Source organism: Taudactylus pleione, unplaced genomic scaffold (assembly GCF_031769625.1).
Source record: "Taudactylus pleione unplaced genomic scaffold, aTauple2 ptg000005l, whole genome shotgun sequence".
Classification (NCBI taxonomy): Eukaryota; Metazoa; Chordata; class Amphibia; order Anura; family Myobatrachidae; genus Taudactylus; species Taudactylus pleione.
This window is the reverse complement of record NW_028284408.1, coordinates 20662319-20680932: the sequence shown is the minus strand read 5'-3', so window position 1 is coordinate 20680932 and position 18614 is coordinate 20662319. Positions and strand designations below refer to the sequence as shown.

Below are 18614 nucleotides of genomic sequence, written 5' to 3'. Positions count from 1 at the left end.
CACCACTCTGGCACTATCTCATCCTAAACCACCCCTCTCCCACTCCCTTCATATCTTCTCCCTCTCAGATATGCTCTTGCCCTATCCACACATTCTTTCCATCTTACTAGCCATACTGCTTCCGATTCACCTTTGTGCACCCCCTCATCACACACTCCTTTCTCCTGTGCCCGCTAGAATGCCAGATTGGTCTGTAACAAACTGGCCTTCGTCTATGACCACTTTTATCTTTAACTCTATAAACCTCGTCATCACTAAAATTAGGCTCTCCCTGTCAGATACCACTTCACACACTGCTTTTTCTTTTGGGCCTCTCTGAATGGACTTCTTCAATTTCAAACTCTTACTCTCTTCGTATAACTCTGGTTATCCCATGCCAAACAGTTGTAATTCAAATGTCTGAACTCTTCTAAATCCTACAATACACCTACCTTCAACTCTCCTCTTCCCCATGCTCCTTCCTTACCCTCCTCCCTCTTGGCCCTTGACTTTGCCTTTCGCTTTCTACTATCCCGTTACCCTCATCTAACCACCTTTCAAGCCGAACTGTCTTCTTCCCCACCAGGATTACATCCTACTCTCTTCATTCTTTCACTCCTTTCCCTTCCACTCTCTCACTCCTGAAACATTCTATCATCAAACTTTAACTCATGGTGCCATCGAGTATCAGCATTTTTTTCACAGCACCCCTAGGCCAAAAGTTCATTATTGAGAAATTCAGCAAAATGTATTACATTAAATTATGATTACCTATCATTCTTAGATTCAGTTATGTGGTGGTGGACAGTGTTGCACTTATTTGTCCACATATTTTATGATTGGCAGCCACCAGCACTGGTTTTACCGATCACACTGACCATAAATAATTTGTTTTGGTCCTGGACGAATAACTGCGCACCCCTGCAAAAGCCCTGTGGCACACCAGTGTGCCACGGCACCCAGTTTTGAAACCATTGATCTTGCCCGTCTCTTCAACCTGTCCCTCTCCTCTGGTTCTATCCCCTCCTCCTTTAATCATGCCCTTGACTTACCCAACCTCAAGAAACCACCACTTGACCAAAAATGTGAATCTAATGCCATATCTTTAGTCTCTTCTTTGCCTCCAAACTCCTCAAGAGGATTGTTAATCTTTCTCTCCCATCATTCTAAACCTCTAATGCCCTTCCTGAACCTTTTCAATCTGGTTTCTAGGCCCTTTACTACACTGGAGCAGCTCTCAACAAACTCACTAGTGATATTTTCACCTCCAAATACAAAGCTTATTTCTATCTACTCTATCTCCTGGACATATCTGCTGCCTTTGATACTGTGCGCCAAACTCTCCTTCAAACCCACCAATCTCTCGGTATGTGTGACTTTCTGACCTCCTAACTCTCTAACCGCACCTTCTCTTTCTCACTCACTTCCTGTTAATGTTCCTCAAAGGTCTGTTCTATGCCAACTTCTCTTCTCCCTTTACACATCCTCCCTGGAAAGTCTCGCCAGCTCATTTGGCATCCATTACCATCTAAGACCCTCTCTCTCCATTTCCTCATTTCCAACTGCCTTTCTGCAGTGTCCTGGATTCCCTAGCATTTCTTTAAACTTGACATGGCTGAGATGAGTCTCATTGCCCCCTTCTTTCTGTGGATAGGATCATCCACAGTATGCTCGCTGCTTGGATGTCATCCTCGACTCCATTCTTTCACTGCCTACATTCAGGCTCTCAGTTTTGACACTCCAGCTCTGCAGAAATTAACCTCAAGCAGGCTTTAATCTTCCATTTTTAGAGTAACGGGCCTGATTCAGAGTTGTACAGTATTTGCATAGCTAAAATGTTAATGCCGCAGGAGGCGTCTGAAGGCTAAAGACACCCAGTGTAGGCATTGTAGATCCGAGTGCTGCGCCCAAAATCCTGCAGTCGCCAGAAGGTGTTCTGGTTGTGCTATTACTTGAAACCATCTCACTGTGTGCAGTTAGTCATTTAACATGGGAGAGAGTCCTTATCAGCAAAGAGATGGTGCCAAAAAACTATACTTTTTAAGGGGTTAACAAAAAAGTGACCATGCACAGATCCCTAGGACACCTCAACGGACAAGTGGTGTGGGAGTGTAGACCCTGCAAAAGGTCATAATAGTCCACCCCTTTATATTTGGCGCTCCCTCCATAAAAATCAACACTGGGGTTGAACCGCTGGGGCTTTATTTTACAAAGTGTTGGGTTATAAAACTGACAATTCTGTTTGTGTTTATGCCCAATAATTATTAAGCCCAATAAAGGGCAATACTTTTATTAGACGTGACTTACTAGTAAAAGTATTGACTTTTCAATTATCGGGCATAAATACGAACAGAAGTGTCGGGTTTTACAACCCGACTATTTGTAAATAAACCCCCTAGAGTGAATTTTAAATAACTGTTAGCCTGATTCCTAGTTGTACTCAAACTTGATGTTTTGCGTACAACTACGATGGTGGGAGGATTGTGCATACCCAGCACCCATTCTGTGCATGTGCTGAACGAGTCAAGTGTTGTCACAAGCAGTGCCCCCTAAGCCGCAGCCTAATTGACAGGCTGTGCCATTTGGGGGCGGGGAATGGACGGTTCTAGGGAGTGTTCCCAAAAATGTGGGTGGGAAATGGGCAGTGTTCCTGAAAACGTGGGCGTGTCATCAAACTGTGCTGAGGCTAGTGCTGCCCATTCCGTGCCCACATCTTGGATGCAGCATCGGATCAGAGAAGCCTGCAGCAGTAGCGGCTGGGACAACCATTGCAGCTGCTAACACTTTGAGTACAACTATGAATCAGGCCCTGTATACAGTTGTACTCTGGGGCTAAACCAAACACACACCACTCAGAGTAAGGCCTGGTGATAATGGCATCTCTATACACAACATTACCATATTTATCACTTAACAACAAAAACACAACTGTTGATACATGGGTCCTAATCAAAACAAGAAAAAAAGGCAGCAAGTAAACAGGTGGTTTAAGCTTTATTCTTTTACAAGTACGATTATATACAAATTAGTAACACATGTTACCATCTAATTGTTTATTGACACTCCTGTTTTAATATTAAGAGGGCATACCAAACCATTAGCCAGAGTTAAAAACAGATTTAAGAAAAAAAGTTTAAAACAAAGGATTGCATGTTTAGTAGTTGGAAATGCAGAGCTGTAAATATTTAGCCTCAGTGGAACAGCGCTGGAGGTCAGGTTACTTACCCACATGAAGAAAATCCTTCATGTTTATTTGTAGATGCTAGAACCAGAATATATTCCTGAATGCATGTATGTATATATGTATGTATGTACACAGATGCTCCCAAAACTACATTTTGTGCCTACATGTAGAGGGACAATGTCCTAAATATTTACATGCAATGTAATATCCAGTGAAAACATAATAATTAAATGTTAAAAAATCCTCAAAAACAAACACTGTAAGTCTGTATGATAAGTGGGTCACCCACTATGATCTTTATAATATATGTGCCCTGCACTCCAGAGGGTTGAACAATCTATGTGAAAAGATACATTCTGCAGGGATGCACTCTGCAGTATATGCCCAGCTATTATAGACAGCTCATAAAACGTTTATATAGACTTTCACAAATGCACAATTTAGCAGCGTAACTAAATGTAAATGCTGAGTAACCTGTCTGAAATAGTAGGGTTTTTTTATAACCTTTGTTTATACCTCAGGATTAACAAAAACCTCAGAAGCTGTAATTCTTGTAAACGGCTATAATCACAAAATGTTATTTCGGATGCTGCAATAAATCTCCCCCAGTCTGCTCTCTTCCGCTGCAGCATTTCTTACCTCCCAGTCCCAATAACTGCAGTCTTCTCTAAATGGTCTAATATGTAAGGGGAATGGTGAGGCAGCCTGTGGTGGGTCTGAAGCTAAATTACAAGCTACAGCAAACATTGTCACCTGGGAGATATGGTTCTAGATAGCCACCATGCACCAGATTTGACAAAGAATTTGGATTTTCTTTTTCCTTAATGTTGTAGTGATTACTTTCTAGATTAAGGGCCATATGGAATTAGCCGTGAAAAAGTGAAAGTTTAACGTCGGAGAAGTTTTCACACAATTCATATAGTTTGGTGCGATAATGCATTCACACGAAAACTGTTAGTGGAAAAACCAGCAAGATTTGAGGAAATCTATGGAGCTTTCGCACATGCGAAAACTTCAGCAATAGCATTGCACGATACGCATTTTGGTGCAAAAAGTTTGCACATTTTTCGCCAAAATGCGACTTTTTGTGGCTAATTGGAAATAGCCCTTGGTCCTGAGCTCTTCTGAAAACCTGTTTACATGAGCTCCTAATGAACTAGATTAGGTGTTTTAGATGCTTGAACATACACTATTAAACAGGTTTCCAAATGCAAATACTTTAGTTTAGCTTGTTTAAGCAAGGGTCATGGACTAGGGATGGGTACGAGTAATAGTACGGTACATAAATGCAGTGACATTTCCATGTATAAAGGTTTAAAAAGTTATACACTAAATCAGCAGGAATGAAAGTTGGTCATACTTTTCATATTTAAGGACTAATTCCTTATATTATAAATATAAAATACCATACTAAGTAGCTGAAATCTGAAGGCGGAAAATTACAAAACAAACAAAAAAAAACAACATCAAACTAAAACAAATGATTAAAATCAAAATGAGATCAAACGTGAATATGTTGTGCAAAGGTCTGGCCACTAATAACAAAACCCTTCCTTAAAATAATGACTACACACAACAAAAGGGAAGGGCTATACTGTTGATAAATGGCGGACAATTTATTCACAGGACTCCTTTAAAAGAGGCAAATTGTTGTCTTCACCGGATACACGTTTTCAAAGTGAATAATGTTTGAGCACTGCCCAGCTTCTCGTTTTTGCTTTCCTGTAAAAAATAAAAACATATTACATTTATACATTACATTTTTTAAGATTATTTATTTAATAAATGACTCAAAAATACAACTTCAGTGTACTAATCAGAGACACAGTAATGATGGTAGTGGTTTACAGAAAAGGATAGTTCTTATATAAACAAACAGGATAGTAGACAACAAACATGCTAGGGGGAGATGGAAAGTAATGACTGAGTATGCGAAGAAACCAAGAGAGTGCAATACAATATCAGATGGAAAGTGGACTGGAAGGGACTAAAGGAAATTGGGCAGAAAGAAGGGACTCGACTAGGGTACTGTGGCAAAGAAAGTGCAAGGGCTTAAGATTGGTCTACTTTGGACTCAATACATCAATAACTACTGCATCAATATTAGACTATTGTACTGCGCTATTTGCAAGAACGCACTGCCAAAAGTTTTTGCCACCAGGTTAAGCAGGTCATATTGATTATTTCCGTTAAGAATGCCCATCCTACAGTACAAGTAACTTCCTGTATTTTAGTACCATTTTCACGAGGTTGGGGTACCTCGTATACTTTAGCAGCTAGAGACCATTATAGACCTTTTGAAGGGCAGACCTACTACAAAACCAAAGAAAGTGCAAGGGCAAGGGAGAAACATAGATGTGAGTAATGAGGAATATGAGAGAGAGTCTTTAAATGTAAGCCAGCTAAGTGCTGGTAAACTCTTGAAAGTGATTTGCTGCTGAGAGGGTGGCATCATCCATGGACATATAAAGATCAAGGCAGTGGAATCATTCTGGGATCGAGGGCACAGTGGATAATTTCCAATATACAGGGATCAAGGCCTTCCCAACGTGTTCAATGTGGGATTTTTTGAATACTAAAACTGGGGTATTGCCAGAATCCAGGGCCAGCCTGCCATGCCATATTGTTTTTTTTCCCAGTAAGAGACAATTTTAGATCAACACCATTATATAGGAGGGCGGGAGTGGGGGGATATAGAAAAAGAGATCTTGTGGAGGACCTTTTGACATCTGTACTGCAGAGTTAAATTGTTGAACTTGCTTTCAAGCACCAAGGCATTGTAGGAGCATGTATGGGTGTATTGGTATACAGTAAATGATTTGCATTAAAAAGGGAAAGAGAATCTAGAATTTTGGCAGCGCCTAAGAAGCAGGGTGGCAAACCCAAACACATGCAATACTGGCCATACCTCGGACTGGCTCTCTGCGCTGAAGTTTGTAGGTCTCCTTATCCTGACAAAGGCGGCGGATAAAGACACCCAGTTGGTCTACATTCTCAATGCGATCAGTAACTACCATCTGCTCATGAATTAAATAGGACTGTGGAAGGTATGTTCCAGCCTTTAAACGGGAAAAAAAAAAGTATATATATATATATATATATATATATATATATATATATATATATATAGAGAGAGAGAGAGAGAGAGAGAGAGAGAAACTTAAAAATTCATATTTAAACATCAAAACTTTTATAAAACTTTTGAATCCAATATTCCTACCATGCCAATATAGATGTAGTTATTTTGCTCTGAAGTCAGGTTCAGATTCAAGATTTTAAGTCAATTGATCAATAAAAGTATATATCCACTATTAGGGAATTCTGCCATCCAGCAATAAAAGCAAAGAAAATAAAGAAATCAGGCAAAAAAAATCTCTGCAGCTTGACTTCTCTTTTATTACTTATGTCCAATGATTGATTCCAGTCATTGTGTTTTTCCACTTATAAAAACAGATTGTACAGAGCATGAACATTCTGTACTCAATGGGAACTGCTGTTTTCCTGTCACATTATGGTGCTTATCTCTTAAAAACATGCAGCAGTTTTGAAAAAAAAAAGAAAAGAAAAATGTGCTACTTTGTGACCAGGAGCCAGGACCCTTTAGATTGGCGACCACACAACTTGTGGCCTGCATTGAAAATACAGGGTAGTGTCTTAATAATAATAATAATGCAAAAGTAAAAACATTTTTTTTCTTTCTTCTAATTGAAATGGCTGTGCGCAGGTCCCACTGTGTCTCTACAAGAGTACTGAGAGCTATCTGCCACAGACTCTGATTCACAAAACTATCACTTAATTATGACAATACAGAATTGGAAATATTCTTTTTTGGGGGACATTTCATCTACCAAAAAATATGTTCAAATATAAAATTGAAAAAGCTTTGATTATAGCATTCCTTGATTTCTGGGTGTAGGATCCCACTGAACAACCTTTAAGTGTGACAAAAGGCAATTAATTAAAAGCACATTATTATAATTTTTTATCAGAGTGCACTACACAACAAGGCATTGAGCCATCTGCGTCAGGGTACACCTAGTCCTCATTATAGGAGTAAAGCTGGCCACACATCTAAAGATTATCTGTCCAACCAGCCAACTAGTTGATTGGTTGGAATGAAAATCTGGTAAGGAATAAAAGCAAATGACAATCAGCAATTTGCTCCCAAACGCTGGAAAATGGGCAAAAACTGTTGTTTGAACAAGTCCTTTCGATTTTCATCTGTTTTCTGGCATTTAGAAGCAATTGCTGATCATCAGTTACTCCCATACGTTACCAGATTTTCATTCCAACCAATCAACTAGTTGGCTGGTTGGACAGATAATCTTTAGATGTGTGGCCAGCTTTAGGGTCCGTAAACACACAGCTTTGCCGCATGTAGCCCAGTCATTGATCTCTATAGTAAACAGTGTCATTACTTACTGACAGCACGGATTGTGACAGTTCATTAAGAGACTGCAACAAGTAAAAATTTGTTCTAAATTTAACCAGTGAACAACAAAAAAATTAATATTAGTCCATTTTGTTCATCACTGCTGTGAAGTAGGTAAGAAGCAGTATAAAATATCAATGTAATAAAGCCTGCTAAAAACCAAACTAAGTAATGTAGTAGAAATGCTCACATACTGTAACTGGTAACTTATCATCCTTCACTTGTAGACGTACCTTAATGTTTATAAGCAGCTCCAGAAAATTCTTTGGTGGCATAACAATCGAGGTGTTCAATGGTATAACATAGCACTTGTTCAAGCTGAGATCAAGGTAAGCAGTGAGTTTCTGTGGAGAAAGAGACACCACGATGAAAACACCTGACAGGAGAAAGTCTAAATTAATATGGGGTTTATACAAAAGAGATCAAGGTAACATGAATCCACTTAATTTATGTATGAAAACCACATTGACAGCATTTCCATAGACAGATACTAAAAGGCAGATTTCAGCATGCAGGTAACAATCACCGTCACCTGGAATATAATAGAATACACCTATGGCCAGGACACTGCCTAGATTAAACAGTTTCTGTATGAAGACAGTGAATCAAAGCTCACACAGCAACAACACTGTTCAGATTTTGTATGTGGGAGCTGGAATATTAGGGGATGATGTTCAGCTGCGCACATATTTGCCTATTACTGTAGGCTGAACATTGCTAGTTATCCTGCTGATCCACAAATGGCGCACTGCGGCAGAGACGCTAACTGAATCGTATCATTAGATTTATTTTTAGGAGCAGATTATGATGGTGTGTGTAGAGTGATTCCACACCTCAATATAGGTTTTAAAAGGTCTAAGATTGCCATGAGATATTGGAATTGAACTGTTGCAGCATTGCCTATATAATCCACATACTTTTCTAAACATGAAAAAAAATATATTGCAGAATAAAATAAAATATATTTTTGTTAGGAATCCCATTGCCCTTTAAAAAAAAAATTCACATTCACTGTATAAACGGGTTTCTGATGGGAGTAGCAAAAGACTGCAACTATGTAAAACAGAATTGTAAAAAGGATACGTACATAGGGCCTGATCCAGCTTGGATCGCAATTGCATCTGCGAATCCTGATGGAACACAGCTGCTAATATATGCAGATGCAGCCACAACCTTGTCCGTGCATAGAGACGCCCACTGCTGCCTTCCCTTCTGCAAGCGTACACGAAGACCAGAGTACACATCGGGAACATCGGCCACCATCGACCACTTGTGACTAATCTGACCTGTCTCTCATTCTGCGAGTCTCTGCCCACACAGAGAGCTATTGTGCTGCGGTGATCGCACTGGCTAAATTATCGACTACCCATTAAACGGCGTCCAAACGGTAATAAACACCTGCATTTATAACACCACCCCCCCCCCCCCCCTTCACCTCCCCCAAACGCTTGCTAGCTGTCAATCGATCTTGCATGTTCGCTGGCTTGCGAGTGCCATTGCAGTGTGATCGCATACGTGCATGCGCGCACAGGGTAAAAAAAAATCGCTCGGCTGCGTTGATGTTTGCAATTGCGATCCAAGCTGAATTAGGCCCATAGGTACAAGATTCTCCAGTGTCTTTACCCATTTATGGAATTGCCTAAACCCAATTCCCAATTTGTGGGGGGTTTTAATTAGCACCATCTTGAAAATCACGCCACTGTTTGCGGTTTCCATGAGATCAGGACATTTATGTATCATTTTATTAACACAGTTCTGTTGTCCCAGTTCTTCTCCTGTCTGTATGCTGCAAATGTGCTTTTATCATTGTGCTATCTCCCCTTATTGCCGTATAATGGTCTCCACTTCAACTGTTCTTTTTCCTCTCACTGTGATTTCCCACTGCATGCAGAACTTCTGTGGGTGGCTTGTCCTGCCCACTGTAACCTACACAGTGCCCCCAAATGGGCAACCCATTGAAGTGTTGATGCAAAGGGTATCCTATTACATGTCCATCCAAGGATACAGAATTCTGTCACCTGCAGTATTCATTTGTACTATTAGAACAAGTCCTGTTTGTATTGTATCACCTGGATCCGTTCCATCTCAAGCGGATTGTTCCCTGCTGAATAGCCACGGCCATCTTCATGCTCCGGGTTGCGTTTGTGGATTTCTACCTTCAGTTCTCACCAGGCTATGGTACAGTTCACATCTGAGACCGTGGATGAATTACCGGTGAGTCCGCTGTGCCCAGCCGCTTGCTCACTGCCAGGAGCAGCGGTCCCACTGCACTGCCAGTGCGTATTCCCGTTGAGCCTTTAAGTCGGACAGAGCAGAGGACATTTACGCCTGCAGCTTCAGGTCAGATCAAACTTTGAATAATATTGGAGTTACCACATCCATTTGTGGGACATGTTTGATTTATCACACAGAATTTGTGGAAAATACCAACGGGGGTCTAGCATGTATTAACCCCCTCTTCTCCTGCACTGATTATTTGAAACGTAATCCGGATGTTGTTTTGTGCCCAATACCGTGTGCCGATCACACGTAGGATCTCACACTTCCATCTAAAAGGACTTTTGCTTATAGGATTAAGCTGTAATTTTGATTCAACCAATAGATACATTTATTTGCTATATTGTATCTAGCAGACTGATTTTCCCATTTATAAGAGATTCTGCATTTATCTATTTGATCTATGGACTTGAACTCGTATACCTTTATGGTGAGCTTAATTGTGTTTTGTACATGCATGCATATATTTTAATTGCGAGTAGGTAAAAAGTTTTATCCAACACTCACTGGAGTAATTGCAGATATCTATATTATTGCTATACTGCCAGGAGTCAATTTATTGCACGGTGCAAATTAGACGCATGCAGTAGCAAAAAAAATGCTCCACTACGTCTGACATTGGCAGCGAGTATGAATCAGGCCCTGTCTGTTAATAAGTGTTAGGATATGGAACCATTGCAGGTTTGCTGTCTTTTTACCAGAGCAGCCAGTTTTATGCTGCTGGTCACTCACGTAGCACGTCTCTGGCTACCTGACTAAAACATAACATGCTCTTTTAAATGGACGACACAAAGTACCTACAATGATAGGATAGTGAAAAGGGACTGCCTACTGAGACTGGGTAAAGAAACAATCAAATCAGCTCTAGAGCCAACAATAAAACAGTAAAACATACATTTTATGTCTAAAATATTATCAACATAAAATGAATTCCTAATTTCTGCTTCAAAGGTTAATTTCTTAGACAGTGTGGATGACAGAGTACCTTTAAGAATAAATTATTATCTAGCTAGGGTAACCCTTTCTCTGCAGCAGAGTCGCGTGGTAACCCTTTGAAAGCTGGCAAAATCAATAGCTACAATGAACAAGGAACATAAATGGTTAACTCTCTTTATAGTAGCCCAGGCAAGAATGCACTAGTAGCACAAATAGCAAGCGCTGTAAAGATTCCCAATAAATATAACTCACCCTGTGAAAGTCATGCACAATGTCAGCAGGATCGCTGTCAGCAAATTCAGGGACAGGTACATTGATCAGTTCGACCTCTTCATCTTCCAGGATCTGAATTCTCTCTTTAAAGGAATGGTAGCGAATGCGGGAGTCTGCATAAGGCTCAGCAAGTGTCATATCATCCTCTGTGTACTTGATTCCACAGAAGTAGACACCGCGCTGCATGAGAAACAAACAAAATAAGCGAATAAGCAAACAGTGTACAGGAAGTATATAATAATAATAATAACAACAGTACACATCTAACTGGAATGTAACCAATTTGTGACAAGTAAAGTGTTTATTCAGGAACCCTGCAGAGTAAACAGAAAGTTTAACAACAATTTTACATTGATATACAGTCAGGTGCATAAATATTGGGACATTGACAGAATTTTAATATTTTGGCCTCTATTCACCACCACAATGGCTTTGAAATGAAACAAACAAGATGTGATTTAACTGTAGACTTTCAGATTTAATTTGAGGGTAATTACATCCAAATCAGGTGAACGGTGTAGGAATTACAACGGTTTCTATATGTGCCTCCCACTTTTTAAGGGGTCAAAAGTAATGGGACTATCAACTCAAAAGCTATTTCATGAACAGGTGTGGGCTATTCCCTCGTTATTTCATTATCAATTAAGCAGGTAAAAGGTCTGGAGTTGATTATAGGTGTGACATTTGCATTTGGAATCAGTTGCTGTCGACTTTCAATATGAGATCCAAAGAGCTGTCACTATCAGTGAAGCAAGCCATCATTAGGCTGAAAAATCAAAACAAACCTATCAGAGAGATAGCAAAAACATTAGGTGTGGCCAAATCAACTGTTTGGAACATTCTTAAAAAGAAAGAACGCACCGGAGAGCTCAGCAACACCTAAAGACCCGGAAGACCACGGAAAACAACTGTGGTGGATGACAGAAGAATTATTTCCCTGGTGAAGAAAAACCCCTTCACAACAGTTGGCCAATTCAAGAACACTCTACAGGAGGTAGGTGTATATGTGTCAAAGTCAACAACCAAGAGAAGACTTCACAAGAGTGAATATAGAGGGTTCACCACAAGATGTAAACCATTGGTGAGCCTCAAAAACAGGAAGACCAGATTAGAGTTTGCCAAACAACATCTAAAAAAGCCATTACAGTTCTGGAACAACATCCTATGGACAGATGAGACAAAGATCAACTTGTACCAGAGTGATGGGAAGAGAAGAGTATGGAGAAGGAAAGGAACTGCTCATGATCCAAAACATACCACCTCATCAGTGAAGCATGGTGGTGGTAGTGTCATGGCGTAGGCATGTATGGCTGCCAATGGAACTAGTTCCCTTGTATTTATTGATGATGTGACTGCTGACAAAAGCAGCAGAATTAATTTTGAAGTGTTTCGGGCAATATTATATGCTCCTATTCAGTCAAATGCTTCAGAACTCATTGGACGGCGCTTCACAGTGCAGATGGACAATGACCCGAAGCATACTGCAAAAGCAACCAAAGAGTTTTTTAAGGTTAAAAAGTGGAATGTTATGCAATGGCCAAGTCAATCCCCTGACCTGAATCCGATTGAGCATGCATTTCACTTGAAGACAAAACTGAAGGGAAAATGCCCCAAGAACAAGCAGGAGCTGAAGACATTTGCAGTAGAGGCCTGGCAGAGCATCACCAGGGATGAAACCCAGCGTCTGGTGATGTCTATGCGTTCCAGACTTCGGGCTGTAATTGCCTGCAAAGGATTTGCAACAAAGTATTAAAAAGTGAAAGTTAGATTTAGGATTGTTTAGTTTGTCCCATTACTTTTGGCCCCTTAAAAAGTGGGAGGCACATATAGAAACCGTTGTAATTCCTACACCGTTCACCTGATTTGGATGTAATTACCCTCAAATTAAATCTGAAAGTCTGCAGTTAAAGCACATCTTGTTTGTTTAATTTCAAAGCCATTGTGGTGGTGAATAGAGGCCAAAATATGAAAATTCTGTCAATGTCCCAATATTTATGCACCTGACTGTATATAAAATCCTGCGTTCAAGGGCTATAACCCACTGGTGTTTAAACCTTATGCCTGCCTAACATGTAAAAATAAAACCAAGAGAAGACAGCAGCTGGAAATGACTCTTTTATGTGTTTGTTTTATTGTCTATTTCTTTAGTCTTATGCAGATGATACTCCTACACTGAAAATGATAAAAAAATTTTTTTTTTTTTAAAAAGCAATCCCATTCTTTTCAAAGGGGCATATCCAATTGGCCAGAAAGAATTACGAGGACCTCGTGACCAATTTTGGATTACCATGGGTGTAAGCACTCACGATACCCGCGATATCCAATTAAATATAAATTGGTCTGGGTTTTTTTTGCGGGGGGTTTCCGTGTAAGGGGTAGGGCACTATGTGCCCTCTCACCCACATGAAGACACTGACAACTTTACGGACAGCCATATTTGAAAGAGGAGAGTTTGCTCTTTCAAATTATGTGGCCCACCAGACAAATATACATTGCACTACGGAAAACAGACGTTTTCCGCATATTTGGGTTGGAGGGCACTATGTGCCCGATCACACCTGTAAATGTGGGGTGACTCACATATAAAAGTCCACACTTTCAAATTATGTGGCTCCCTTAGTGGTTATTGTCTGTTAATAACTGAAGCAGTACACGAAAAAATTACATTTTACACAGACCAGGGGTAAAGCCCTTATCTCCCCCATCTTGTGCCAAATGTGATCCTTTAATGCGAGAGGCTTTGTTGGGCTACCATATTCTTCCTACACATAGGAAGCGTTTAAAACGTAACAGCAAATATGAAAAAAAAAAAATGCATTTTTCAATTAATGTGCAGATTTTATTGACAAGAAACTACACATACAGATGTGTCCTCTTACATCATTGCCGATAGCGCTACGCACGCATCGCGGCATGCGATTACCAACAGCAGCATACGCTATGCTATGGCATGTGCTACGATCGTACCATGCAATCCTATGGAGTCGCATGTGCTGACGGCATATCGGGCACAACGGCTAGTGTGTACCCGCTATGTTGCAGACAATGCGCGTTCCCACGTGTCGTCAGTGTCATTGCCCGTCGGGCGACATCATTAGTGAGGGCCATGCTGTCGAATGCAACATGGCTGTCGCTGCTGGCATTGGCAAGTGTGTACGCACTTGGCGATGCCGGCACCCGCTGGGTCCTATCGCTAACGACGTCGGTACACACTAGACATTGTCTAGTGTGTACCGGCCTTAAGGTTTAGTGGTCTTTGACACAATCTTTACATGGAAAAAAATGCAAATACACGTAACAACTTATGGTTCATATTTATTGAAGAAAAAAAAAAAGGTGCAATAACAGGCATTGGCTACAGCCCATTACTACACCACTCTCCTGACAACTCAGGGGTTCTCGGCTCATAGGGAACTGGCTTTGAGTGTTTGGCTGCATAGGAATAGTTTCTAAATGGAGCAGAAGCCATTGCAGAAGTCTTTTAGAGAGCACATTTGATTAAAGGAATATGTGTCTGCTATTTACATGATCCATACGGTCTAATCTTTACACAATCAAAAACACTTTTAAGTGGACTTGGCTGCTATTAATGTAACACGAATGTCAGTTTGCATATATATTTATTGAAAGGTAACTGTCCAAAAACAGAGAATACACCCATTTACCCAGGTACAATATTCACAGACAACACTATTTATTAATACTGGATTAAATAGTGTGCGTTAACCATAAAAAACAAACAAAATATAGTTACTTCTGCATCTAAAATGAACATGATCAGCAATACTAGTATAGTTTTGCCATTAATAGTATTCAATTGAAAATAATTAAATTTTACCTATAAGGTGTATGCTTTACTATAATTGATATAGCCCCTTTATTATTAAATGGGCTCTCCAGACCCAATTCTTTATCAAAGCCTCCCAGCTCTCTTCCTAATCCACTGCTCCATGCTCCTCGCTCACTGTCTCTTCCCCTTGTGTCACCCAAGACTGTCTGCCTCTTCCCTCACTTATACCATCATGTCTTTCCCATTGCCCACAGCGGCACCAAACCTATGGGTGCAGCCTGCGCTGCTTATTAGTATTGTATAACTGCTGATGCAGTAATGTTTATAAACCTTGTTCTCCATGTTCTGTAATGTTCTGTACTGTGAGTCTCTTGTTTTGGTCATACGGTTTCTGTACTTTATAAGGCGATGTGGAACCCATGTGGCGCCATATAAATAAAGGTTAATAATACAGAACCCTACAGAGACTACTTAGTCATTCACATAATATTAATATGCCTTTAGCATGAATAATAGTCTGTCCTACATTCCAATGAGCTAAGTTACCCACATAAGACACTGCTGCGTGCGACTAGGTGTATCCATATACAGATCTGCAATTCCATCTATATGCAGCGATTGTTTCAAGCACCAAGTAAAACAATATGAGTTCAGAGTGCAATGCGGTAAAGCCGTTATTTAGGCATGTGCTACGCCATCTGTCTAATTAATAACTAGTGTGATTGATTAAAGAACCGGCACATTATCAGAATATATAACCAATGCTCCTGTTCAAAACTGCTGGCACTGGCTGTAAGGAATACTTTTTACAGGACTACATTATGGAGTGCCACAGATTTAGTCTGGGCATAATTACTGGTACAGTACCTGTCGGCTGCCACATACAACACTGAACAACCATCATCTGGCCGTGGTCCCGCTGGCCATGGGGCGTCACATCCCCCCTCCCCGGGGCCTCTGCAGCAAGTGTAGGGTACACACAGTACGTTTCCCCAATATATCTGCAGATATATCTGTCATTGGCTGTGCAGCAGATATATTGCTGGTACACACTGCCCGAAGCACACAAGATATACTGGCCGATCAATTGATGGGCCAATATATCTGCCAGTGTGTACCCAGCATTACTGTAGATAGCAGATAAATACATTTGCTGATAACATTAAACTGATCAACATGGTTATAAAATACAGTTAATTACAGAGGAGTGATTCAGTTCTACTTGGTTACATTCAGATCTGGAAAACAGCATCTTATTACCTATACGGCTCTCATGTGTTTTGGATAGCCAATAAGATAAATACAAACTTGCGTTAATTTGGTGAAAAGAACCAAGTAAAACTTTCTAAATGCACAAGAATTATATTTTCTTATTGCACCATCATGACATGTTATGTTGTATGCCTACAATATTTTAATTTGTTTGAAATGCATTCATGTTATATCCTCTAGCCAAGAAAAATTAACACATTCTTTGCCATTGTTAGACTTGTCTTTAATTTCTTACAATTTTGTAGAAACTGCAGAAACAGGTTTTGAGAATGTATTTTTTAGTCACTTAAAATAGACTAATCTTGTTATCTCATGTTCACACATTTTGGAGAAAAGGGGCCTATCCATTAGCAGATGTTTTTCTGAGCGATGAAACACAAAAGATATCTATTGAAAATTCTGGTGGCTGTGCTGAAAGATATCTGTCATGTACATGACAGATTTTGGCAAAAGACGAAAGATGAACGATATTGCATGACATCATTCAGGGAGTGGATTTTTTTTTTCTCTCCAGTGCTTTGTAGCTGCTGTTAATATTGTTCGTCGTTTACCACATATAAACTGCCAGATATTTTGAATGTCTGGCAGCGATATGCGATAATTGACCAATATTTTGGAGAGACGAAAGATCAAATTTATCGGCCGCGGGAGTGAGCATCTGTCATCGTTCAGGTGAAGATGGGCGGTAGAACTGCGCTCTCGTTGACCAGGGGGTGGTGTGTTGTGGTTTCGGGGTGCTGCACCTTTGTGTGGGAGTACCTTTCCCGCACTGAAAACGTATGGGGGTAGGGGGGGGTAAGGTGCGCTCTTCCTGCTAGTAATGGTGATGACTTGTGTGTGTTTGTTAGTGGTGTTAATTAGAATGTTTCTTCTGGTGGTGGTGATGTTTTGGGAGTGAGGAGGGTGTGATTGGGTATGGAGTGTAGTTTGGAGTAATGTGAAAAGGGGAATGGAATAGGATCAAAATGAGGCCAGCGAGAGACAGTAATTTTGGGCAAAATCTTTTATTGAGTAGTCACAATGCTGCTCTGTTAAGATCCCGGGCAGGTGGGTGGGGTTCAGTGATGAGTGGTGATGAGACTGGGGAGGTAGGTGGACCCTTTTAGTGGGCTCCTTCCCGTGCGGTTCAGTGACCTTGCACGTCACCCCTGCTGGACCTATGGTCGACAGTCTAGGAAGTCTCGGGGGGGTGGGGGGATTTGCAGAGTGGGTTGGAACACCTGTGCGGCGTCCCGCGTGTTGGTGAGTCTTGGCAGCACTTACCTACCGGTAGGTTTTTTGTTATGGTGATGTAGGTCGACGTTGCGGCCGTTGCAGATAGGTTGGAAGCTGCAGGTTTGTTGGTGAGCTGGATCAGCGTGTTGCTGGTGTGCGGCAAGTGCACGGCTGTTCTGATTGGTCTGCGGAGGTCAGCGACCGGAGTATGCAGCTGAAATTGGCTCTTGGTCGTGCCGCTGGTGGTGCGGAGCCAGAGGTGTGGATGGGTGAGCTGCTGGGAGGCTGGGTTGCAGCGTGTGTGCTGGGACCACCCCTGGGCCTATCCATTAGCAGATGAATTGAACTACTGAACGATATATCGTTCAATTTATCTGCTAATGGTTAGGCCCCTAACCCAGTGTTAACTTTAGGCACGCCAAGTTTCCCACATTCAAGTTCAATTTGCCTGCTCTTTTTAATTAAAAACTGACAGAGTTCCCCAGTGAGGATGACTTTTTAAGGGTGTTTACCAACTGCAAACTTGTGTCTGATAATGAGACTATGATATGGTTCTTTGTAAAAGAATCCCATGAGAATTTATTTATTGAGTACATTTGAACAGGTTTGCTCAACGAACCAGCTAAACTGCAAATGAGTTTTTGTAGATATAAGACTTAGAGGCCTATGTATTAATAATCACGGCAGTGCTGCGATTAACAGACTATGGCCCTCATTCAGAGCCGTACGCTCTGAGCAGAGCGCACGCTCTGAATGAGGGCCGGGCTCCATTTTCATGGAACGTCCTCCTGGACGCTCGTATAGCTGTGGGTCACCACCCACAGGCTATACGAGCGTGCTTTGTGATGGCCGCGATGGTCGAGACCATCGAATTTGCGAGCCGGAGCCTGCGGTTGAGGTTTTCAACCGCAAACTCCGGAGTGATTTTGGCTCTATCAGAGCCAAAATCACTCCCACTGACATCACTAGTGATGTCAGTGGGCCGGCTTCTGACGGGAGGCGTTCCCGTGGGAACGCCCCCGTCAGGGAGGCACGCCCACCAAAGGGGGCGTGCTGTCAATCAACATCGACAGCACGCCCCCTTTGATCGGACACAACGAGCGAAGGACTTTCCTTCGCTCGTCGCGTCTGGCGCATGCGCACGACGGAGCTCCCTCCGTCGTGCGCATGCTCAGTGCATAACATCGACCCACTTGCGAGCGGACAGCCGCTCGCGAGTGGGTCTGAATCAGGCCCTATATTGCAACAAACTTTCA

General features: G+C 41.3%; 1 protein-coding gene across 3 annotated transcripts in view; it reads right to left on the bottom strand.

The window, feature by feature from the left end:
* Positions 1 to 2954: 2954 nt before the first annotated feature.
* ITM2B (integral membrane protein 2B) overlaps positions 2955 to 18614 on the bottom strand; it is a 64166-nt gene continuing 48506 nt past the window's right edge. For all 3 annotated transcript variants that reach the window (XM_088444610.1, XM_088444674.1, XM_088444735.1), the window contains 4 exons: positions 11061 to 11261; positions 7829 to 7939; positions 6072 to 6222; positions 2955 to 4885 (listed from right to left, as the gene is read on the bottom strand). In XM_088444610.1, the coding sequence (XP_088300736.1) occupies positions 4797 to 4885; positions 6072 to 6222; positions 7829 to 7939; positions 11061 to 11261 (552 nt within the window). In that variant the 3' untranslated portion in view covers positions 2955 to 4796. The remainder of the gene's footprint in view (positions 4886 to 6071; positions 6223 to 7828; positions 7940 to 11060; positions 11262 to 18614) is intronic.